Source organism: Ixodes scapularis, unplaced genomic scaffold (assembly GCF_016920785.2).
Source record: "Ixodes scapularis isolate PalLabHiFi unplaced genomic scaffold, ASM1692078v2 PGA_scaffold3__209_contigs__length_174095766, whole genome shotgun sequence".
Taxonomy (NCBI): Eukaryota; Metazoa; Arthropoda; class Arachnida; order Ixodida; family Ixodidae; genus Ixodes; species Ixodes scapularis.
The window spans coordinates 102,435,506-102,461,371 of record NW_024609868.1 but is presented as its reverse complement, the minus strand read 5'-3'; the positions used below and the strand labels follow the sequence as shown (position 1 = coordinate 102,461,371).

At 45.2% G+C, this 25,866-nt stretch overlaps 1 protein-coding gene across 2 annotated transcripts in view; it reads left to right on the top strand.

Annotated features, from left to right (window-relative positions):
* Nucleotides 1–20,821, top strand: part of LOC115309099 (band 7 protein AGAP004871) — a 231,178-nt gene extending 210,357 nt beyond the window's left edge. For both annotated transcript variants that reach the window (XM_040216437.3, XM_040216436.2), the window contains one exon: nucleotides 19,914–20,821. In XM_040216437.3, the coding sequence (XP_040072371.1) occupies nucleotides 19,914–20,177 (264 nt within the window). In that variant the 3' untranslated portion in view covers nucleotides 20,178–20,821. The remainder of the gene's footprint in view (nucleotides 1–19,913) is intronic.
* Nucleotides 20,822–25,866: the final 5,045 nt, after the last annotated feature.

The window sequence follows — 25,866 nt, the reverse complement described above, 5'->3', positions numbered from 1 at the left end:
GGACCAGGATACCTTGACACAACTACTGTGGCGACGGCAGCTCGTCGATAAACCACGTGACTCTAACCGAGACGTTAAACAATCTGTCTTTCGTCGTTCTCTACCCGCGTTCGCCACGCCAAGCCTGTTCGTTACTCAGGCCCTGTACCTCTTTCTTCTTCTTCCGTCTCCCTTAATAAGTGACATTGAATTCGAAGGAGCAAGCTGTGCCAGATATTCCAACTTCCCAAAACTTGGGAGGGAAAAGTGGGACAAAGGAGCTTAATTGAGGCGAGGGACGCCTGGGCGCCTTCTGATCCATGCCTGAGAGTGCATACAAGAGATCTACGAGTGGCACCGCCCCGCAGCTTGGGACTGACTAGGGACACTAAAGGGACAAGGCAGATGTCGTCACCAAGGCCTGCAAACATGGCTGGCTCGCAGAGTAGGCGGACCCGAGGGTCCCGCAACTAATTAGAATTTTTTGTGTGAAACTAATGCATTCTTTGATAAACAAATTTGGCAGTTTTATAGTAACACGTAATGGGCTTCGGTGACATACTTAGATTTCATTTTTTCCATTCCTGAAAAGTCTACAACCATTTGAATGCTAAAATAATACCTACAGCTGTTGTTTTGTTTTACATGTACACATAAACAATTGTTTATCTGTACGTGAAATTAATGCTTAATCTATTTAGAATGTGGTTATTGCCGCTACAAATTCTTGTTTCCCCCCTATAATGCATTCCACGAGAATGCCCTTAAGGTAATGAACTTGAACTTGAGCTGAAGTAACTCCCATGAAACATAGCATGGATTTTTATGGTACTCCAACAACCAAAACAGAGCCACAAGTGATCCTACTCGTCAATATAATTAGGATAAAAATGCATGGTGACAAAAATTGTAGACTGACTTGTTGATACGTCACAAAGGAAACATAAAAGACAGGTACGGATAGAAGTGACTCGGCAAACAAAAGGATCTCTCAGTGGAGGTTGCTGCCAGGAATTACAGATAAACCAAAACATTGAAGATAACTTAAATCATATGGCACCACCCATGGATATCAGTTTGTGTATTGAACAGAGAAAAGAAAAAAAAAAAAACAATGGAAGAGGAGACACCTCCAGGTGCAGTGTATGGGGGGAACAATATGTGATCCACTTTTGCATAACCTATGCAGGTCAAGCAAAGCCCTATATCAAAGACCGCCCTCGGTGTCGTGTGAACATTTGGCAGTACAGTTACCAGATGCGGTTGCATGACCGAGTTCAATAAGATCAGATAACTGCAGGCTATCAGGATAGAATCGCAAGGATATGTGGAAGCTGGTGAAATTTTGGCTCGTGACAACCACAACTGCTTCCTCATCCAGTCCATCCCTTTGTTATTAAAGGATCTTGATCACCTTCAACCAATAAACAAAAGCAAGCATCCTCAGCATTCAGATAAGGTAGGTGGCACAGGGTGATCACTTGTTGTGTAGTATGTACCATAGAAATAAACCTGAGGTGCAAATGGTGAACTGTGAGCTTAGAAATAATGTCACTTGTCTTTTTTTCTGTTTTTTGAGGAATCAAATTATTTACAATCTTTCTTATCTGTGCCACTTATATATAATTGAAAATGGAGGGAACCAGATTTGTGAACATATGAAGAAAAACTATTTTCCTTGTACCGAACGATACCCCAAGTACAACTCTTAGCTACCGTAGAATACCATGCATCCGCCCATTCCACATTAAGCGCCGATATCCAAATTTTTAAGATCTTAGGAAATATGCACAGTACATTTATATGTAAAATTGATGACCAGGCAAGCGCCCATTTCCCATTTTTTTGCGAATATTTCTAAAGTTTAAGTGGGCGCTCGCCCGGTATTTTACGGTAATACAGTAGCCTACAATTGAAATAAAAAAGTGTTGTATCCTGCATGCCGAAAGATGCACAAAGGCTTGCCCAGTGTGATGCAGATGGACGCTGCGGGAAGCTCTTTGAGTTGAACATTGGAGATGAGTGTTACATTCTAAAAGTAAACAATGCAGCCCCCGCACCCCCCTCTCCTCCCTCCCCCTTCTCCCCCCCCCCCCCAGTTCAACTTCAAACCATATAATTATCTGAGCATGTCTCAAAGGCAAAAAAGCACAAGTGGCTAATGTTTCCATGCATTAACAGACAAAATGTAATCATCAGTGGTGAAGCTTACAAAAGAACTGCTTGTAGCAGCTTCTGCAGCCAAAACATGGCTTTTGTAGCCCATATTTCATTTATTTCACACTGCAAACTTAAGGACATGACGTCCCGAAACCAAGACCACACGCAACGAAAACAGCAATACCAAGCACTGGGGCAGGATACCACTAGCAGGCAATAGTTGCTTGAACGACGGCAAGTTAGAAGTATTCAAATAACGAACCTCCAGCAAAAAGATGTCCGACCGTTCCTTCCTGACTATGGTAGCGTGCCTCGAATGACTGGCGTGGGATAGCGGCTTCTGTAGAGGCATCGTAGCTGAAGACCAGTGCTGGCAGGCTCCTAATGCTCCGAACTTGAAATCCACCAAGATGGGTCCTTGGAACCACTGTTTTCCCGTGGTTGGCTCGAGAACAATCAATTTCGTGGCGTCCTGTGGTTCGTCCAGCATATGGGCCCCGTCATTGCTGGCGATGCTCAGAAGTATAATCTGCAGCAAAAAGATGCGTGAGTGCTTCATCACGGCTGTGGTAGCGTGTCCCCGACATTCGAGCTTTTGGAGCAGGCGATTCCGGTTTATCACATTGTAAAAAGCGATTCAAGCACTATAGAAATTCCCGCAGTTCCTCATAGTGTCATAAAAACTAATATAACTGCAATTATGACACACAATTATTCACAGCAAAAAGATTGCTGTTGGAAAAGGGGATAGAAAGCAAAAACACAGAACTTTGGCAATGACCTCATTGCCTTTAAAGCTTGATGCAATAACTAAATCAGTCCCATCTTCGACAACTGCAAAGCAACAAAACTGTTTAAACATAGCGAATAAACCACACGTCACAACAAGCATTTTTCCCTAAAATGAAAATAATGGGAGGAAGATTCATACGAGTGTTCCTCAAGTAATCGGTGCCACCGAAACAATGACTGACACCGCTCTCCTTCCCATGCAAGGCATCAATAATCGTTCCAGCCAAGGAGAAGCTACTACAAAAGGGAAACTAAGGTTGCACAGTCTTCTCGTAAAGTGGCCACTTTTTGCTTGAGCATATATTTTAATAGTCGCTTTTACGTAGGCAAATATAAGCGAGTAACTTGGAGTTCCTCAATTTCATGAAAGAAAAAAATTGTTTTCTTGTATGGAAGCTCACCGTGGGACGGAAGTGGTTTGTGTACCTCAGTCCTATTTATTATCGAACGGTAATACATAATATCTGCTGAAAGTATTTAATGAATCATAGCGGCCAAAGCAGGTGGCATGTCGTCATCTGCTTCCAGCCAGCATCTAATTAAGAGCCTCAAGTAAGAGTGTGTTCAACTGCTAGATCAAGGCATGTGTTTATGGACGCCACTAAATTCCAAAATTTTGCTGTTGGTTACGGGGCTACGGGTAGTTTTTCAACGTAAATCCGGTTATAAACAGATGCTTGAAAATTTTACGCAAAGAATAAAATAACACTTATCTATAGACGCCATTTTTGTTCCAATAGGTTAAGCATTTTTTACACGCAGAAAACTGTATAATCCGCCATCTTTAACGCCGCCATTAAATTGCAAACGCACTCCATGGTTTAAGTTGAATGCACTCTTACTTGAGGCTCTCTAGCATCTAATGACGTCGGTGGTGCCATCTCGTGGTACCACCGACATAATGCACGCACGACCGTCGTTCGCGCAGTAGGCCTACCTCACTGATCTCTAATGTAGGGGCCTGGAAGGCGCTTAGCCTAGCTCGGAGTCGGGCACAAGTGTAGCCATCGGAAGTTCGATGCTTGTCCCAGAAGTCGAGTGTTTGCTGGGTTTTATAGTGGATTTAGTTAATGTTTTGGTTCATGCTTTCTTGCATTTTTACGTGGGTTTTAATAATCCCTTTTAGTAATCAATCTTGAGAATGAGGCACTTGAACTTGGGGAGTGTACACTTAATCAACTAGAATCTCAAAATTTTCAGACGTGAAATGGCTTCCAAGAAGACTTCTCGGGCCTGCATGAACAGTTATTGTGCGACAAGCAGGCTCTATTGTTATAACAAAAGCAAATCAAGCGCCTTGGACACTGTTTGGACCACCGCTCGTAAGAGTGGGAAAGCCTGTCAAGCTCTCACTTTTGGGACAAGCTGCTTACTTCCGGTGGCTTCGTACCTGCTCGCTCAATGCGCCATCCACCCCTCTAGTGGAGATTATTGGCCGACCTCAAAACAAACTGCCATAGACAAGAACTTTTTTTTTACACATAAACTCACTGATCTCTATGACAATTGTTCAATCGCGCATCCCCGCTCCGCGAGTGCGGCCACCAGACGGCAATCTTGCACGTCGAAAAATCATGTTTTTGGAGCGTTGCGGAGGCTGGCCGCAGCGTGCTGAAGACGTGTTTTCTACTTGTTCGTCGTCATTCGCCAAAAACATTTTTTTTAAAACCCTGTGTAAGCAGGATACTTGGTAATGAGAACATGTGTGAATTTTTAGGGAAGCGCAGTGCCGCAAGAAAAAGGCACAACTCGTCGAAAGTAAGTTTCGACAGATTAGCGGCATGATCAAAGCTTCCTTGGCATGCCGAGTCTCTGTGCCTTCGCACGCTAGATTTGTGAACATACGAAGAAAAACTATTTTCCTCGTACCGAACGACACTCCAAGTACAACTCTTAGCTACTATAGTATACCATGCATCCGCCCATTCCACATGAAGCGCCGATATCCAAATTTCTAAGATGTGAGAAAATATGCACAGTACATTTATATGTAAAATTGATGACCAGGCAAGCGCCCATTCCCCATTTCTTCGCGATTATCTCTAAATTTTGAGTGGGTGCTTGCCTGGTATTTTACGGTAATACAGTAGCCTACAATTGAAATAAAGAAGTGTTGTATCCTGCACGCCAAAAGATGCACAAAGGCTTGCCCAGTGTGATGCAGATGGACGCTGTGGGAAGCTCTTTGAGTTGAACATTGGAGATGAGTGTTACATTCTAAAAGTAAACAATGAAGCCCCCGCACCCCCCCCCCCCCCCCCCCCCCCCCAGTTCAACTTCAAACCATATAATTATCTGAGCATGTCTCAAAGGCAAGAAAGCACAAGTGGCTAATGTTTCCATGCGTTAACAGACAAAATGTAATCATCAGTGGTGAAGCTTACAAAAGAACTGCTTGTAGCAGCTTCTGCAGCCAAAACATGGCTTTTGTAGCCCATATTTCATTTAATTTATTTCACACTGCAAACTTAAGGACATGACGTCCCGAAACCAAGACCACACGCAACGAAAACAGCACAACCAAGCACCGGGGCAGGATACCACTAGCAGACAATAGTTGCTTGAACGACGGCAAGTTAAAGTATTCAAATAACGAACCTGCAGCAAAAAGATGTCCGAGCGTTCCTTCATGGCTGTGGTAGCGTGCCTCGAATGACTGGCGTGGGATAGCGGCTTCTGTAGAGGCATCGTAGCTGAAGACCAGTGCTGGCAGGCTCCTAGTGCTCCCAACTTGAAATCTACCAAGATGGGTCCCAGGAACCACTGTTTTCCCGTGGTTGGCTCGAGAACAATCAATTTCGTGGCATCCTGTGGTTCGTCCAGCATATGGGCCCCGTCATTGCTGGCGATGCTCAGAAGTATAATCTGCAGCAAAAAGATGCGTGAGTGCTTCATCACGGCTGTGGTAGCGTGTCCCCCACATTTGAGCTTTTGGAGCAGGCGATTCCGGTTTATCACATTGTAAAAAGCGATTCAAGCACTATAGAAATTCCCGCAGTTCCTCACAGTGTCATAAAAACTAATATAACTGCAATTATGACACACAATTATTCACAGCAAAAAGATTGCTGCTGGAAAAGGGGATAGAAAGCAAAAACACAGAACTTTGGCAATGACCTCATTGCCTTTAAAGCTTGATGCAATAACTAAATCAGTCCCATCTTTGACAACTGCAAAGCAACAAAACTATTTAAACATAGCGAATAAACCACACGTCACAACAAGCATTTTTCCCTAAAATGAAAATAATGGGAGGAAGATTCATACGAGTGTTCCTCAAGTAATCGGTGCCACCGAAACAATGACTGACACCGCTCTCCTTCCCATGCAAGGCATCAATAATCGTTCCAGCCAAGGAGAAGCTACTACAAAAGGGAAACTAAGGGTTGCACAGTCTTCTCGTAAAGTGGCCACTTTTTGCTTGAGCATATATTTTAATAGTCGCTTTTACGTTGGCAAATATAAGCGAGTAACATGTGTGAATTTTTACGGAAGCGCAGTGCCGCAAGAGAAAGGCACAACTCGTCGAAAGCAAGTTTCAATGGTCTTGCGGCATGATCAAAGCTTCCTTGGCATGCCGAAGCGCTGAGTCTCTGTGCCTTCGCACACTAGGATACCGATCAAGAATTGGTGCCGCGATAAAAGTTTTGAAGGTGCATAGATGTCTTTGCATCTTATATCGGCTAAAGAGTTCTGGAGCATCCAGATGTTCAGGCGAGCTGCTATCAATAAAGAGGGGAAAGCAATCTGTACAGTTGCTCTTATGCACTATTAACCACGGCTGTGTTCCAAATCTACTCTAATAGATCACATAGCAGCACAAATAGAGCAACGCTGTAGAGCAAGGAGGGTTTTCGAAGGCAAAAATACAAGACGGCGAGAATGAAGATCTTTGAAGCGCGGTTCATATGGTCGTGTGCAGTCTGTTGACCAATCACAATTAGGCGAGCCGTGCTCAAACGTCAAGTGAAATTAAGTAGGTTGATAATGAGACACCGCTGATCACTGACGAGGAGATGTTGTGCGCGGTATTCTCTGAATCGTCTAACAAAAAAAAAAAAAAAAGAAGTACCTTCCTCCCCTCTTCCGTCGCCACTTCGTTACAAATACAGTCGTCAGAGTAAAGTAAACCGCTGCTCCAGAGGCACATACGGCTACAGGCACATTGCACTCGCAAAACACATTCACACGGTGTCGATTCTTGACCGGCATCCAAGCGTGCGAAGGCATAGAGACGCAGTGCTTCGGGGTGCCAATGAAGCTTTGAGCATGCCGCGAGACCGGCGAAACTTGCTTTCGACGAGTTGTGCTTTTTTTCTGCTGCACTGCGCTTCCGTAAAAATTGTCACACGTGTTCTCAACGGCAAGTCTCACGTCTTACATAGAGTTTTAAAGAACTTCGGTGAATGACGACGAACGAGTAGAAACCGTGTCTTCAGCACGCTGTCGCCAGCCTCCGCAACGCTCCAAAAGCGCGCCTTCTCAACATGCAAGATTGCCGTCCGGTGGCCGCACTCGGGCTGCAGCGATCAAGCGGGGGTACGCGATCCAGCAATTGTCCTAAACATCAGTGTATAAACTAGAGAAAACACGACATGCTCTTAAATTCAGTACGCGACAGCGCTCATTATGATTATTCAATGAGCGCGGTTCAGTCTTTCATGTTAAAATCTGATTTCTCCGGTTCTTCCCGCGCCCGAGAGCGAAGGGGTGACGGCGCCCGAAAGCAAAAAAGGTACGAACAGAAGGAGTTCGGGAGAGCCCACTGAGCCCAGAGCAAACCGAACACTCATGGCGATGAGCCCTGTGCCTGCACATGTCCATCGAGTCGAGTCTGATGCGAGGATAGGTTTCCCTCGCGCAACTGAGTCGGGAAGCTAAAGCAAAAAATATGGCGCGTTTTCTGACTCAGCCCGCGCTATTGCGTTAAGTTACGCGTCTTTGATTCCTTCTGCACTTCGGTTATCTCGCAAGGCGCATGCGAAAATGAGCTAGCTTACCTTCTTAGTCCGGTCGAATGGTGAAAGATGATCGCCGCGAGGACGAAGGGTGCTGCCGAGCTCCCCGCCCGTGGTGGTTCACGCGCGAGCAAGCGTACGCGCGTAGGGACCGGGAAGTAAACATCACGTGATGGACGGCGCTCCTCGCTCGGTTGTCGTCGTCCGCGAGCTGAGTGCGCCGGCCTTTGGGTGGGTCTCCCTCCGCCGTTCGAAAGAGATTTTAGCATCGGCACGAATGGCACGTAACATGAGACATCTGCCAACAAGAAAACTATCTCTAGAGCAAACGTGGCGTGTGTTATGTGTTTTTACTTGAAAGAAAAGGGAACACAGGCCTGAACTAAGAAATAAATGAAGCCGTACATTTACGGACTCGTGCCGTCATGTCGTCTCTACGGCGTTTTGTCCGTGCGCGCCTCTCACGGCGCTTTTCAGTTTTGAAAAAGGCTCTTAACTTACGGTTTTTTTTTACAGTGTAGATATTTTTGAATAAACCATGTCAAGTTACAAAAAACCCAGTACTTGTATGGAAATAGTGTTTCCGACAAAACTGTGAACAAGCGAGGTATAAAATTATGAAAAATATAATTTGCTCGCTATTGGGGTAGAAATATTTTTGGACAGAGCTGTTGATGTGATGGCGCAAAAGGGAAACTTATATCATAAACAATATTACTAGACAAACTGGAATGAAACGAGATCTCACCATTGCTTAAAATTCTAAATTCATGTGATTTTTAACTTATTTTTACCACTTAGCACACGTATTACGTCTCTAGAAGTAGGTTGCCTGTCTTTGCGAATCAAACATATATCATGAGTCTGGTTTACTAATATAGATTGTGTTTACGACAATTCAATTACGATATGCTTAAGTCTGAGTGTACAGTCGGCCATCATAGTTTACGGACCACGCGAGCCGTGGCTAAGCTGCATTACCGCACTACCTGTCGGCGCGGCGTCTGTGGTAGCGACCCGTAGTACGTGCCCCATGGGAGCTCTTTAATACTCGCAGACATGTCAACTCTTCCACTTCCGGCCGAAACTTTCTTAAGGCTCTCTTGTACTCCGGCGTTGAGCGTAGCACAGAGCACACAGGCGCTGATTGGTTGCAGATTTCGAGTTCCTGGTCGCCGGCGAATGGAAGGCGCACGTTCTGCGCTACGCTGCCCTACGCTACGCTACGCTGCCCTACGCGGCGCTACGCTGCGCTACGCTACGCTGCGCTACGCTGCGCTACGCTGCTCCCAATGTCGGAGTATAAGAGAGCCTTCAATGTAACGAATTTGACGGCGGGCGGAGATTCGATTGCCACCATTGTCAGCCGTGCCGCAGCTGTATCTGGGTGGCACAATGAGTGGCAGAAGCCATGATGTCAACTCTACCTCCTGCCTTCCGGCATGGTATAGTTTTTCGCAGGTCAGCGGCCAGGAAAACAGCCATCCTGCTTTTTCCTTTTATTGTTTGTTTCAGAAGCCTTTTTAATTTTAACACATACTACAGCGCACTACTGCAAAAGTACACTCACACCTTACACACGAAAAAGAAAGAAAAAAATTAAAGCCGTTTACAACTCGCTGTAATGCCGAATTAGAGCGCAGCTCTTGAGGAGGAGGAGGTGAAGGTGCGGAGAGGGGGCTATGCCTTTCCTCCTGTCGTGCTCGTCTCCCATTTCGGGGAAAACCTTCCGCTAAATTTGGCTAGGAAATTTTTCCGCTTTATTTAGCGGGTAATTTTTCTGCTGAATTTAGTGGGGAAAAGTTTCCGCTAAATCTAGCGGGGAATTTTTCCCGCTAGCGTTAGCGGGGAATTTTTTCCACTAAATGTAACGGGAAAAATTTCCCGCTATATTTAGCGGGGAAAATTTTTTGCTAGATATAGCCGGGAATATTTTCGCTAGATTTTGCGTTGAAAGTTTTCCGCTAAATATAGCAGGGAAAATGTTCCGCTAGACTTAGCGGGGAAGCTTTTCACTAGATTTAGCGTTGACAATTTTCCGCTAAATTTACAGGTGAAAATTTCCGCTAGGCTAAGCGGGGAAAATTTTCCGCAGGATTGAGCAGGCAAATATTTCCGCTAGATATGGCAGGGAAAATTTTCCGCGAGATTTAGCAGGAAAATTTTCCCCCTAAATTTAGCGGGGAATTTAGCCATCATGCACCGCGCGGTCACGCCGACGCCGACGCCGCTCCACTCAAGCCGGAAACGGGCGCCTAAGAGCTGCGCTTTAAAATTAAAAGCAACCACGCTGAATTTTTCCTTTCTTTTTCGTGTGTAAGGAGTGAGTGTAGTTTTGCAGTAGTGCGCTGTAGTGCACTTTAAAATGAGCAACCAACTCGCTCAAGCTGCTACGTTAACTTTTAATTTTCTCCGCGTTTGCTGCTCTGTCAACCCGACAGTGACAACAAATAAACCAGAAAACGTTATTTATTATATATTGTACGCTTTTTTAAAATGTTGAAATAACGTGAATGACTTCTGAGAGAAAAGAAGAAAAAAAAATAATAGAATGGCCGTTTTCAATACCGCTGAGCTGAAAGGAACAATTTCATGTCGGACGGCACAAGATGGGGTTGATATCGTAGCTTCTACCAGTCATCTCGCCACCGAGGCGCAGCTGCGGCACGGCGACGAGCAGTTACTGCCAAAGCGTCGCCCGTCGCCGTATTCGTGAGAATAGGAAGGCGTCGGCGGGAAGCGAGAGAGTTGACATGCCTGCGAGTACCGAAGGACGCGCATGGGGGCTGCGCATTACGGGTCTCGACAACAGGCGCCGCGCCTGGAGGTAGCGCAGTGATGCAGCTCGACCACGGCTCGCATGGTCCGTACACTTTCGTGGCCGACTGTACACGCACTAAAACTATCCTGGAAAGATATAGGGTCTTTAGGTTCTCGGTTTAGTAATGCGGCAATCACTTCATTGAAGCTGAACTGCTTTAGGTTATAACTTCCATATAGTTCAATCACATTTTTCAATCGATTGTTTATACACCCACATATATATATATATATATATATATATATATTTATATATATAGTGTATAGGAACGTGTTTTAACCCGTAATGTACCATTATTCAAGATTGGTTGAAATATTTCCTTTCTTGATGCAAATAAATAAACTAGGTTCTCGGTTTAGTAATGCGGCAATCACTTCATTGAAGCTGAACTGCTTTAGGTTATAACTTCCATATAGTTCAATCACATTTTTCAATCGATTGTTTATACACCCACATATATATATATATATATATATATATTTATATATATATATATAGTGTATAGGAACGTGTTTTAACCCGTAATGTACCATTATTCAAGATTGGTTGAAATATTTCCTTTCTTGATGCAAATAAATAAACTTTTATTGCGAGGGAGATGCCTGCAAATGACACAGGAGTAAAATAATTAATTCCAGTTCTATTCGTTCGTATACTCAGAAAGACAGGCAGTCGGTTTAACAGCCCTTTTCGTTCCGTCTTCAACTGATAAAAAAGTCAAAAGTTATGTTTCTCTTGACGTAGTCTAGTTTCGCCTTTCCGTCATGTATATGCATTTCCTTGCTGCTTAAGAACGCTCGATAATAGGCAGATAAAAAATACCACAAGAAATTTGCAAAACCAACTACACTCTAAACATTACATCATGTTTTATATCTGCACACGTTCTAACTTCTAGAACTACCGTAGTCGTGCACTTTGCGTCGGAATTACCTTAAGAATGTTTCCAACCGATACTGAACCCCGACAATGTTCGCGTATGCGTAAAATGTAGTCGATAACGCAGACATTGAAACGCTATGCATAATTCAAGCGTCGTCTCTGGCAGAGGAATGGGACGAAGATTAAAAAAAAAAAAAAAAAAAAAACACGTCAAGATAGTGTCCGCCGCCCTACTTAAGAGTGCAAGGCAAGGATCGCGGATTTAATCTCGAGTACGACACTCGAAAGAGCGTGCACGGCCGCACTTAGGTGAGTGGGCCCTCGGGCGGACCGCGCCTATCGTGTAGGCACAAAGAAGGGTGAAATTGTAATGCAAAAAAAAAAAAAAGGCTCTAGGCGTGCCGGTCGCCACTGATTCGACGCGCTGAGATGAAATCCCCTGTGATGTGTGGTCTTGTATTGCTTTCCGACGGCGGCCCATGATAGTAACGGCTCGTGAGGTTTGTGGATTGGACAAAGTTTATTCATTACCCTAAAGATTCTCGGAAAGAAAGGGAAAATAAATAACAAGCAGCTGCGGTGGGCCTCGCCCTGATAAGCAAACTCGTGTTTGGTAAGGGTGTGCTAGCCGTAGGTGTTATCACAGAAATAAATAGGCGACAAGTGACTGCTCATCATGAAAACATACAAAATGAAGGCTTACCAAATTTCAAGCGATTCACTGACTTCGAATATTTGTTTCTTTCTCTTAGTTCCGGTAGAGATTAGTAGACATTCCTTTCACTTATTTCTGCTAACAGCGCCAACTGAATGCACTAATGTAGGAAGAGCTGAACGCGATAAATATGTAATCAACGTCTTTATCTCCCGTAAAATAATCACAGAAATAAAAATGAAGCGCGGTTGTTAGCCTGTTTTACTTACGTTTTATTGGTAATAAAAGGGTCTTCCTCGGTTAAAAGAAAGCTGTTCATATGTGACAAGAAAAATCTGCATAAGGATTTTGCCTGAAGTGTGAGCTCTATAACATTCATGAAATGTGCTAATTGTTTTCTTCCGGTTTATTTGTAGATACTGTAGGAACTAGGAAGGGATCAGTGCGTAGCGCACACCAAAACACTCCATTTTTTACTTCGGCAGCCGGCCGTCGACTGCCGGCTGCCCGCAAGCCGGAGCATGGCTCACCCGCTTGTTCGTTCGGCGACGGAAGCCGAGCGCCAGTTCTTTTGCGCAGTTATGCGACAAAAAGCCCCCCCCCCCCCCCCCCCCCCCACCACCACCCCCATTTTCTGTCCTCTGGCCCTGGGGATGTCCTCTCTGGTTGGTGGTGCTAAAGGAGGAGGGGGTTCTGACAATGCAAAGGTGGCAAGATGCGGTTCTTGAAGCTTCCTTTATATTGGTGATGCGGTTTTTAGAGTTGCCCATGAAGTCCTTGAATGATGGTGTGCCGTCAGGAAGCTTGAAGGGAAGCTGCACGTCATTCAGGAACGCCTGGTTTTAGTACCCGAGCTGAATTTTGATGTCGAAAAACTGTGCGTTGTTTTGGGGGCACACTGTTTTGTTCTTGGTCAGGTGTTCCGGCATCTGCACCAAGGCACATCATTTCTTGTTCTTCAGGAAGTTGGTCTTGACGACCTTGCCGTACAGGCAGGGCAGGTTGAAGAGCTTTTCGGTCTTGGTATTGTCAGAGTTGAGACCGTACACTATCAGCAGGGTCCCTTGTTGAGGGCCCGCTGCCCGAGGACGAGTGGGCGCCTCCGGGGCTGTAGTGGTAACGTCGCGCTCCGGTGGAACTTCGTAGCGGTCCTGGAGTCCGTTGGTGGGCACCCCGTAACCATCATTGTAGCTGCTGCCGGGGCTGCTGACCTAGTTGCCTCGAGGCCCCTCTTGGTGGTAGTGCTTGCGTTCAACGGCGTAGTTCGCGCTGGTAAAGGGTAGTCGGCCGTCCGCGGCGTTGCCGTTGCCCCGCAAACACGGGACTCATTGAGGAGGGCGGGAGACCCTCTGGCGATGGTTGTGGCACTTGTGGGACATGTCTAAAAGCCTAGAAGAGCGAAAACAAAATCATCAGTTGTCTTCTGCGAGAGCTTCTTCTACAAGAAAGCTTCGGTAACGCTGGGCGCAGCAATAGACAAATTAACTTTGCAAGTACACTTTCAGTGTTAACCCCACAGAGCCACGCGCAAATTCGATAGGGTGCAACAAAGTACTACATCTTGCCAAAGGATATTGTAATGCGCATCTTATTCTAAGTCTTTGTTTTCGTCAGAGATATCAAAAAGAATCCTTGAAGAATTAAGCCTGGTTTTAGGCTACTCAGATCGGCATCACTTTCCACCGGAGAGACAAGTTTGTCATCCGATTCGTAATACGGTTTGAGGTTGATGACATGAACGGGTCCATCGAGTCGTCCGAACTCACCGTAGGCGGTACTTATTTCGCCTCACTCACCGTACGTGAGGCGGTATACCTTCTCTCGTACTTGATGCAGACCGTCCCACCTGTTCGTCGGAAAAGCTGTGAAACCTCTAGAGGTGTCACTAAGTGGGTGCCTCCGTCGGAGTACGAGATCTCCAATTAAAAGTTGCACGTCCCTGTGGCCACGATTGTACTGCTCAGACTTCTGCAGCCGTGCGACGTCCAAGCTCTTCCAGAATTCACGTCCCCGAGTCTCTGTCGTAGGCTTCCTGCAAACTGACCGTATAGGCGAGCAGCGCCAGGGTTGTTGTTCATCTAAGCGTTTTTCATTGAGAAAGTCAGCTCTTTTCCGAATTAAGACAAGCGGACGTGAAACCCGTAGACTCATTAACGGTGTGCGTATTGCGAACGCAAGCTCTGGGAGCCTTGCGTCCCAATCATGGTGATGTTCGGTGTGTTAGGTTCCGGTTCACCTGCTCTGGGATATTTGCTTGTGGTTTATAGGGAGACGCCCGCCTGTGTGGTATGCCCAGTGCAGCACATGAGTTACGGAACACACTGCTGGCGAAATAAGTAGCGTTGTCGTTAATCAATTTCGTTGAAAATCCGAAATGTGTGAACGTCTCCATCAAGCAAGACCAGAGCTTCTTGAATATCAGTGATCGCAATGCAATTAACTTCACACACTTACTAAAGTGATCTGTGACAACCAACAGGTTCTGGTTGCCACACGGACTGCGTGGGAAGGGGCCCATGACGTCGACAGCCACTCATTCCCATTAAGATTTACTCACAACTAGCTGCATGAGACCAGGGGGTTGACCTGCACGGGGTCGACTTTCTGACAAACCAGGCATGAGCGAGCGTGCCTTTGCACGTGCTGAGGAATGCTTTGCTAAGTTGCATCGCGGCTTAACTTTTCAGAAGTCTTGCAGCCACCATTATGACCAGCCAGGGCAGAGTCATGGTAGTTTTTGATGAAAGACGTGCAAAGTCGGCGAAGTATAAGGGCTCGAAAGGGTGTATCTGAGGAGCCACCCCCTTCGTCGTCAATCTGAGGTATATACAGTAGAAGCGAGCCGTCTAGGGTCAGCAAGTACGAGTCGAAATCCATGTCAGCGTCTCTGTTGTCACTTCGGTAACGAGAAGACAACCACTCCGAGACCCTGGGATAAAGGTCATCGTTTTGGTGTGTTGTACGAAGTTCATCTCAGCTGATCAATGTTCCCAGCATGAACCAGCATCTATTGCAGCAATGATATTTACATACTCATGCACGTGCTCTTCGCCCAGCAGAGCGTGCAACAGAGCGTCTGCGACTTGGTTTTGAGAACCTGGCTTCTGCACAACGGTGTAGACATATTTTTAAAGCGTAAGTGCCCAGCGTGCCAGTCGTCCTGCCGGATTCTCCAGCCGTTGAAGCCGGGACAAGGCGGCCTTATGCGACAGGATCACAAAACGCGCGCCATCAAGATACATATTGAACTTTTGCAGTGCGATTATGACTGCTAGACACTCAAGCTCGCAAACGTTGCAATTCCGTTGAGCTGCTGTCAACCTATGGCTAGCAAGGGCTACGGGGCGTAAAGCACCATCAAAATATTGAAGCAACACAGCACCTAAACCGTATCCGCTCGCATCGCTTTGCAGAACAGACGGACAGGTGAGGTATAGGAGTTTCAAAGATGCTGTTTCAGCAATAGCTGTGGAGAGTTGGATGGAAGCATTTTGCTGTTCCTCCGTCCAACGCCACTTGACGACTTTGAGCACCATTTAGTTCAGAGGGAGCGTTATATTTGCACAGGGGTGAATAAATAGTCGGTAAAATCCAACCATGTCCAGAAATCGCTGCAAGCTTTTTGCTTCGTGAGGGGTAGTGAATTCAGTTAAGGCCTCCAGCTTTTCCTCGTTAGGGCGAAGTCTTCTATCGTCGATTACTAATCCGAGCAGGTTAATCTTAGATGTTTCCAGTTTCATTTTGCCTGGATGAACAGCCAAACCAGCATACCGCATGCCAAGGCGTAGTTGGGCCGTGCATCTCGAAGCACAGTGTCCTTAAGGCGTTGGAATGTGACAGGAGAGTTATTCAAGCCAAAAGGCATGCGCAGGAACTGGTACAATCCTCTGTAGCATGTGAATGCTGTTTCCTTGATGTCAACTGTTTCGACCTTTATCTGGAAGAAACCTCAACTGCGGTCAAGATCCGTGAAAAAGCTTACGTTTTGCAAACTGTACATGATCAACTCAATCGAAGGGTACGGGTACCGGCCACGAACGGTTACCACATTCAGGTGGCGATAGTCATTGCAAAACCCAGCCGTTCTATCCTCTCTGGGGGCAAGGACGATCGGGAATGGCCACTGGATCTGCGACTCACGTATTCCTTCCTTGTCAATCGTCTCCTGGAGCGCCTTGCCACGCAGCGCTTGCTTGGGTACGCTGATAGGTCGAGGGTCGCAGTGTAGAGGCCTTGTTTTCTTGGCGCCGATTGAATATTTAAGGACGCCGGGTCTGCCGGGGCTTTCCGTGAGCATCGGAGAAAACTCCTTCAGAAGCCATTTAAGACGCCGGTTTTGCCGGTTCGTAGCAGAAAACTTCTGCAAAGAATCGCTTACTGTACATGGGACTCGCAAAGGAGACGTTCTAACGCCAACGTTATCGACACTGACGATAAAATACTCTTGTCCGGTAAACGGGATGAGTTTCGCGTCACTACCGAGCCGGGAGCCTTCGTTCGGAAAGTCAAGATCCAGGTTTCCCCCGTAAACGTAATCTCGCCCCAAAGTAATTGGTACTGTGAGACCAGGTAAGCAAATAAAACGCTGACGGCATTTCTTCTCGTTAAACCCGATCGGTAACTCCCCGGCTTGAATGGCGGGCATTTCTGGTCCTAACGCTAGCTGTAGGCGCACGTTAATTTCGTTCCGGTTAGCTTTCTGCTCTTTGCAGCGTTCAGTCAGATAGTCCCCAATCAGTTACAAACTCGCACCGGTGTCAGTGAGCGCTGTCACAGCTATTCTGAGCACTGTAACTGTCATACGAGGCTCTATAAGCTCAGGGTACGGCTGGATTAGACATGCTGAAGGAAGTTTTGCCGGGTTTTTCGCGGCCGGCAGGGGTTCAGGGGTCAACCCCTCCGGACGTACTCGTTTCCCGAGGCTGCAGGGCTGTTGCGGCGCAGGTCGGGGCAATCACGCCGGATGCGGCAATGGCGACCACAGCTAAATCAGCGTACCGAGTTGCCACGATAAGGGTTGTGAGCCGGGCGAGCAACGGGAAATGTGAGTGCGAGGACGTATTCTTCCGAGGCTCCCGTGGCGAGCTTTTAGGCCGCCAGCTCGGCCAGGATGTCGGCTAAGGACTTCCGGTCGTCGAAGCCCTATAGGACGGGTCCGGCACTTGGGACCGTGGTCCCTGCCCTTGAGGACCGTGGTCAGCCAGGACCAGGCGTTGCGCTACTGTGTTGCAGAGGTTGGCCACCTGAGCCATGAGGTCCGTGGCAGCCGGGTTAGTCCCCCTCCGGACTTACCTTCGTCTGCGGCGCCTCTGCGGCGCTTTGCGAAAGCGAGTGCAGGACAAGCGAAGCAGAACAAAGCACGAAATAATAGACGATGAACAGGTAATATACTACAATATGCACAATATACACAATGACCAAGCAGCCATGACAAAGATAGCGTCTGGTGGTCGAAGTCTGGTCGAACGGTCACTTAGGCCAATCGGGCACGGCAAAAGCGACAAAAAATAAAAACGGCTAAGACACCTAAAACGGACGAAAAGCCTGCTGTTCGACCCACAGGAAAGCAGTGGGCCTTACGCTGGGCGCCAAATGTAGGAAGGATTCGGTGCGTACTGCTCACCCATAAGCAGGACCAACGGGGCAGGTACCAAAACACACCTGTTTGCTTCGACATCCTGCTAACGACTGTAGGACTCCCGAGCCCGATGATGGCTCCACGCACCTTGCGCGCCGAGCGCCGCGCACCAGTTTTTTTGGGCAGTTATGGGTCGCAAGACCAACAATACGTTCATTGTAAAAAAAAAAAAAAGGCCTATATTTTGTACAGCACAGCTGCTTCACTTGAAGTGTTTAACATGTTGGTAACTCTCATATTAATATCACGGTAGAACGTCTGAGCCATTATTATTTAGGGTTTTGATATTGTTTTTAATGATATTAACTCTGCATCGATTATACTTTTACTTGCATTGCCACTTTGTTATCACAGTGGAAGGAGAGCTTGAACCAGTGATGCACTTTTGTTTCCTTGAAAAAAACGAACCTTGAATAGATTGGTAAGATAATAGGTAACGTCCAAATTATTTCCTCTTGATTTGCTGTTTTAATTCTAGATTGTTTCCTTTATTTTACTTGGAATTACTAAATATTTTCAGAATTCCGTATTGCGTAGCGTCGGCTTGAAAGGAAGTGTCTAGTCAACCGAGCTTTTTGGTTGACGTATATCGGTCACAGACGTGGCGGACGTTGACCGTTTTGGAGCCATTATTGGCAGCAAACAAAGTACTAAAAAAACCTTCGTAAAACTTATACATAGCCGATGACTACCGACAGGCCGGGACGTAGAAGGAGTTTTGTTGCCTGTTACGGGTCTCTATATTACAGAGCCCGCGTGATCTAATTAGCATGATAACTCTTCGGGCATGTTCGCCAGCTCTGATTATGCCCGGGTGCTGTCCAGACGCTGGGCCTACAACCCAGAGCCTGGCTTCGGGACCTCCGATCCTCGAGGAGGGGTGGGGGGGAGGGGGGGGGGTGGGGGGGGGTAAGGAAAGGAATCGGATGAAACGCAAGACCTATGCAGATCTCTTAGTGCAAAGGGCACAACCCTTATAAACCATGACAGTGGTGCATGGGGCCGCCAATGCGGAGGGCACGCACGCACAGAGACGCGACACGGTGCCACGGCATTTGACGTAATGACGTGGGGCCGCCAAATAATACGTAATGCGCTTAGGTTTGAAAATGATATCGCCTAATCGATCGGGGTCACGTGGTTTATGCGCTTCGTTTCCAATACGAGTTGCAAGGAGACGGCGTTCATCGCTTCTCTCCTCGCCGCGCGACAATGCAACGCAAGCGCACTTGCGGCCCATCTTCAGAGGAGGCGTTCGCAATTCAATATCAAGCGCTCTCTATAGTCTGAGTCTTTTCTTTTAAATCTAGATTCCCTAGTAATAGGAATCTATCTTAGCACCGCGGCACTCTTTCCAGATAAACCCTGAGACATCCACTACTATGGAATTAATTCATGGCACTAACTTTGCTAAATGGGATATGCCGACAAACTAGACGTATTGTTGTCATTGAGTGGCCACGTTAATAATATAACTACAGTTTCATTTTAATAAGATCAGTATGAATACTCATATTATATTTCAAAATATTTCAGAACAACAAGTTACAACAATCGAGGGAAAAATTGACCGCAGCGAGGTGGTAAAATCTAAACTAGGAAAAAAAAAAAAAAAAAAAAAACTTCTGTTAATAAAAAAAAAAGAAAAGAAAAAGCTCTGAAAGCTGTTTTGATAGGAGAGCAGGGCGCCCTTCCTTCTACCTCGTCCTTCCTTCCTTGTTGTTTTGCGCTATTTTACTAATGATGAGCAGGGGAGCTTTTAGTGCAAATTGTTCGTAGCAGAAGAAAGGCTAAAAAGCTTAGCTATATATACCAGTTAGGGTTTTCATTATATTCCCATTTTCCCTGAAAGAAGCCGGATGTATAAAAGACAAACAATATCTGGCAATATTCATACACCCTGAGAAGCAGCCGATGTTTAGTCAGAGATTCACTCTGGTGTTCTTATCACATTACTTGTTTGAAAGCAGCCGTGAGGTGGCAGCCACCCATATCTAAAGAAAACGAATACCTTCTGCCTCGTTTCAGGTGATAGCCGCCGAGGGCGAGCAGAGGGCTTCACGCTCGCTCAAGGAAGCCGCCGAAGTGATCGCCGACACGCCATCAGCGCTCCAGCTGCGCTACCTACAGACCCTGGCGTCGATTGCGGCGGAAAAGAATTCGACCATCGTGTTCCCTATACCGATGGAGCTGTTCTCGGGCTTCATCACCAGCGACCAACGCCCCTACTCCGATCGTCACGGAAGCCACGGCGCCAGCGACCTCAAGAAGGACCTAGAGGCTGCCGCATAGCAGAGGGCCCGCCAATCCCGCTCCCAGAGCCTGTTCTGGGGCGGGACAGGCGCCAGGCGGCTCTCCCTCATCCTCGCGCCTCCCCTGCGCCTGGGCGGAGGCGCCAAGTCCCCGCCGGCCTAGTCACAGGCCCGACATCCGAGCTCCCGGGTTCCGCCTGGGGCTCTGTCGCGCAGCTGGTGGGTCGACGGATGCAGAGACCGAGGCTAGGCACTCACAGGAGGCCCGTCTGACGAGGACCACGCGATGCGCGCAGAGTCCGGGCCGCGATCCAGGCGAAGACCAGACAGGTCTTCGAATAGATGGCGCCAGACATTCAGGTTTCAGCGTTGTCCCGCGATGGCTGACCTGTGGGGCGGGCGCGCGTGCAACAGCAGTCGTTGGATCGGCGCTGCATCCAGACTTCGGTCAAGATTAAAAAAAAAATGACCAGCAGATGTAGACGAATCTCAAGCTCAGAGAGGGCCTCTCCGGGCCATTTGGACAATGTGTCTGGGATGATGAGCATTGCTTGTTGGGGAGCTGTAGGCTGGTTGACGAAGGAAGGCGGACCGCGATGGGACAAGCAAGGACGTGTCGTTCTGTACCGCGAGGTATATTGAGAGGTCATGAAGAGACCTAGACGTTGGCGGTAGAATCATAAAGGCAAAAATTGCGTGAAACGAACTTTCAGTAGTTGGTCACACGTGTCGTGTCGAAGAGTATGGCGTTGCGACTAATCGTTCGTGCAGCAGAGTCACTCTGTATGCTGGCAAATGCAATCTTCAAGTACCCGCGCGTACCAGATGTTATTGAGTACTGCGTAATGTGATTGCAGAGAAAACTACTTATCATTGCGAGCCCACGTTTGCGTTGAAGTCGCTGCTATTACGCGGTCTGATAGTTACCTCCTGTACACTGAAGAAAGCGATTTTACTGTTACGTTTTGCTCTCTTGTTCTGAAAAAATCAATGTTGTTTACTTCCAAATGGCTACTGTTGATCTGTCAACGTGCCTCCATGAACTTTAGTGTGTGTATTGTGCGAAAAAATAGTTGTCCTGTCCTCTTCTCCCCGTTCTAGGTTCGCATGAACTATGCATCTTATATCGGTGGGCTGCCTAACGGGAGGATGGACAAGAAAAAAACAGCGGACGTCTAAACATCTCTGAACACACAGAAAAAAGGAGGTGGGGTGAATGTAGTTGTCTTCTCTTAAGATCGCTAGCGCTGACAGGACGTTTACGGGCATACGGTGGTTCTGTGATCTAGGATGACTATCTAAATTAATATTAAAAATCTTGATGTTCGTACAGAATATATTTGCACAATAAATGTCTCGGCGTTACTTAAAATTGGCAACACGCTAAATTGAGTGCTTTCTTATATCAGGTTGTTACTTGGGATTTATTTTGCATGTCACATTTTTGTATGATTGAGATTGCCCTATCCTTGCTTAAAACTGGAGTTGTAAACCAAAAAATGGATAGGCAGTTAAAGGATTAGACCTCAATTATGTTATCCACGTTGAGCATAACTCTCTTTGTGTGAATGTAGAGCTTGAAAAACTTTAATGTATTGTGTAAATCAGAATCGACACTCAAAAGGTTCATCCTGTTTGTTTATAGCCCACGCTGATTCGCTTTAGATGTAACAAAAGTAAAACATAACATCTGTGATTGCAAGTTAAGTTATTAGAAGTGCGTGAAAACGCAGTCTGTTTTCATCAGAGGACAAGGAGCAAAAAAGATAAACACCCACGCCATTACAAGTTCAAGCTGGAGAAAAGATAGAAAAGGAGTACAAAACAAAGCGGTAAAACTATGAGCAATTAACTGAACTAAAATTTTTGGGTTATCTCTTAGTCAGACAAACGGGGACCTTGCATGTAGTATAATTAAAATCACGGACATCAACGCCAAAACCTTATGCATGTTTGCGAGAGCGAAAACGGGGCCAAAGCCGTCGTTATTGAAACAAAGAATATTACCTGACCCAATGTATAAAGTAGTAAATTGCTTACGATGTCCTACATAATTACGCGGAAGTATAATAATTAAGCAAAAAATTAAAAATTTGTTTATATTTTGAAAAAAAAAAGTTATCAATACATTCTTGCTGTTTACTTTTAGTATCTCTTATGATACTCCATTCTGCAGAGACATCGTTATGAGTCGATTTCAATTACCTGTGGACGTCGACTCCTAAGTGGAATTGAGGACCTGTATAAATATTACAAGGTCCGTTTGAAAATGACCATAAGCCTCCAAAACTTGGACGTTGGGTTCTTACGAGCCTCCAAGCACATATTCTCCTCTGCATATTTCCAATACTCCCAAGAGTTTGACACGTGACACAGTCACGACAGTACTTGACTATCCTTCTCTTCAACTCCATCCAGTCAGAGAGTCTTCTGTGAGTGTTGTCCTTGTCGTGAATTCGCAAGCATGTGAACGTTCCATTTCAGTGTTAATAATAGTTGAGAGTTCACTTGCAAGGAATGAAGTTTCCGGTGTTTAACTAACTAGGGGCTTATACTAAATGGAGTGCCAGCACTTACTAGCTTACATCAAACGGAGAAACGGCAAGGCGCGTATTGTTCGTGTTTTGAGGCTGCTAAACTTTTGGGAAAATCTCGGTACACACTCTTTGTAAAATATTTCCCTGGAAATAGTACATCGGCAGCCAAATCGGCGCACAACCTTTCTATGCGCTGGAGACGAAGGTTGTAAATGTGTACTTGTCTGAGTGTTATAAACACAAAAAGACGTTCTGTGTTTCACGAGTTTGACTTCTTTCCTCCAATCATTCCTGGGACCTAATTGGTCCTTTTGCTCTGTCATTGATACTTAAGTGAAAAAAAAAAATATTTCTTGGTACATAGCTTCATCACCACCTAAATGCTGAGTAAATAACACAAATATGTGTTCTTCAATAAGTCTTTGGAGACTTTTCTGACAATTGTAGAGACTTGAAATTCCTTGGAGACATTTGAGGTTGCTTAATGATTGCCTATTATGAGCCCTTTGGCCATTACCCCGGCTTTAAACGGTTAACTCGTTGATTACGGTAATTCGGAATCACTATAATTTGCAAAGCTACGCAAGTTACTACTGTCAAATGGCCACTTCGATTCCCTAACCTATTAACCTGAGTCACTTTAGAAACGTACACTAAGGCACAGGGTTATCTAGAAATTATGGTCTAAGTAAATATGGGCCTTGGTCAAAACATATTCCTTGAAAACTTTCACAAGCTAGTTGAAGGCCCGGAAATCAGGTGGGGTCCTTGTAACTAAAGTAAGAACATTTAAATATAAATCTTATATTTATTGGTAAGCTGTACCCTAAAATTGACACAAATTAACGTTATGCTTTGAAACCAACGCTCCACGAAAACAGACACAAAAGCTTTTTTTTTTTTTTTTTGCGCTGGAAGATCGAATATACAGAAAGTCGGTCGACATCTGACATTTAGTGCTTAACAAAATAATTTTGACTAGAAGAAAGCTTTGTGAAATTTACAGCAAAGGATGGAACATGCGGACATGGTCCACTCTACTTAGGCATAATTAGTTAATTTAACAAACTAATTTATTATACAATCAACTCACGTAAATCTCGAACCATTCAAGTGCAAATTACAACTCATAACGGCTAAAACACTCTAAGTATTCGAGCTAAATTTATAGATTTTAAGCTATTAAGCAGTTAAGTGTACTTTCTATGTATTGGTTTTGATTGGATAAACAAAAGGCGCCGTCAGTAGCATCATAGAAATGAACGGTGTACTGACCTTCTATACCTGAAGCGCCAACCAAACGGCGAAAGTGATCACAGGTTCTTAGACACTTGTTTGGGTTCTTGCAGATTTGTTTCACTTAAAAATTGCAATAGTGTTGAAAATAGATCTAAAAAAATGATTGTATTTCAAAGTAATTTGAAGGTCACAAAATATATTGTATTTCAAGAGATTTCATGGTCACATTTAAAGGACACACAATTGATTGTATTTCATGGTGATTACGAGATAACATTAATAACCACTTTTCGTAAGAAATAGTACTTTTTTACTTAAATTGACTAAAACGGACGTTGATCGAGTTTGTTTCGAGCGCATGTCTTCATGTAACTATTTAAAATCCTTTGATAGTATGAACGAGAGTGAGTAGCACTGTATTCGAGTTCACCAGGTAGCTTCTACTCCTAGAGTTGTCTAGGTAGACTTTTTTTAAATATGCGCAATGCTAAAATGCAAATCGGGTACAAGTGTAAGGCCCAGAGTGTAGTAACGTGTTGATTGAATTGTATTAGACAGGACAATGTAGAACCACTACATACTAAACGCAGATATCAAGCCATCTATCTATATGTACATAGAGACTAATTCCTCGGATGTACAGACCAATTTGATTTGTGCGCCCTGCCAGAGTGAATGTGGCCATTTCAGAAATACATTAATGCACATAAAATTTAAACAGAAATAAATTTAAAAACAAACTGAGTTTGCGCACTGCATTTTGAACGGGCCGGACCTAGAAAATACGAAAATAAATAAGTTCGATATCGAGAGTACATTGGATGGGTGTTTTATAACGAATTGGTTATCAGCTCTTTTCAAGCTGAGACTCAATAGCACTTAGCTACATTATACAATTCTTTCGGCTCTGCGCAAAAAATAGCCATATTCAGGAGCAAATTTTCAATCACCATTGGTTAATCAATTCACTCGCTTTGTGTACCTTCAAGATGATGCATGTATGCGTAACAGTAAAACATAAGAAAGCACATTATAGTAATATTTCTGTCCACATTAAAGCAGAATGATATGAAACTGACTTCACAAACACTGCACTATTCTTGATCAATAAATCATTTTTGCAAATCACTGGGGCATTTATTTATCATGCTTCCTAAGCACTCTGTTGCTAGAGAATCTGTTCTAATGTAGTGCGTTACTTGGCCATCTTAATTCCCTGTCACCGTTGGCATGTGTCTCAATAAGACTCCACTTAACTTACTTCGCATGACTTGTTACACCAGTATCGTCCATCCAGGTAGTAGTTACGACCTGTAAATTATAGGATACACGAAGAGCTCGCAACATTTATCTAGTAATATTGAGCCAAACTCTTATATCGTTAACCAAGCGCTACGTACATAGCTAAAGAAATGCAGATATCTACGTATCTATCATGTTTACAAAGCCTTCTTCATCCGCATGATAACCATTTGATTGGTTTGGAAAATATATTATGTACAAAAATAATATAACGTTGAAAATTTTACGCTAAAATACATTGTTGCCCATTTATATGTACATACTATGTGTACTCGAGGTGTACATAAAGTAAAAAAGAAATGAGCGTCGGCCGTCGGTGATTCTGGTTGTGTGCGCAATTGCATGTATATCATTTGAAAGGTCGGGACGTGCGTGCGTGTCTGATTGCGTGTGTGTCTGTGTAAAATGTTAAAAATGAGACCAAACTGCACGTGTATATACGTACACACGTAAAGTCTATAAGCGCGCATTTGCCGGTGCATTCTTGTGTGTTGCAATCGCTAGCCAACAGCGTTGATCTATTTTGCAATTGTTTCACGCCTGTATTATACATAGAGCACAATTCCACTTCCGCTGACTTTATCTGTTGTACATACGCCATTTTTTGTTGAAACGGAGGTTTCAATCAACAGATGAAATGAAAAAGCTCAA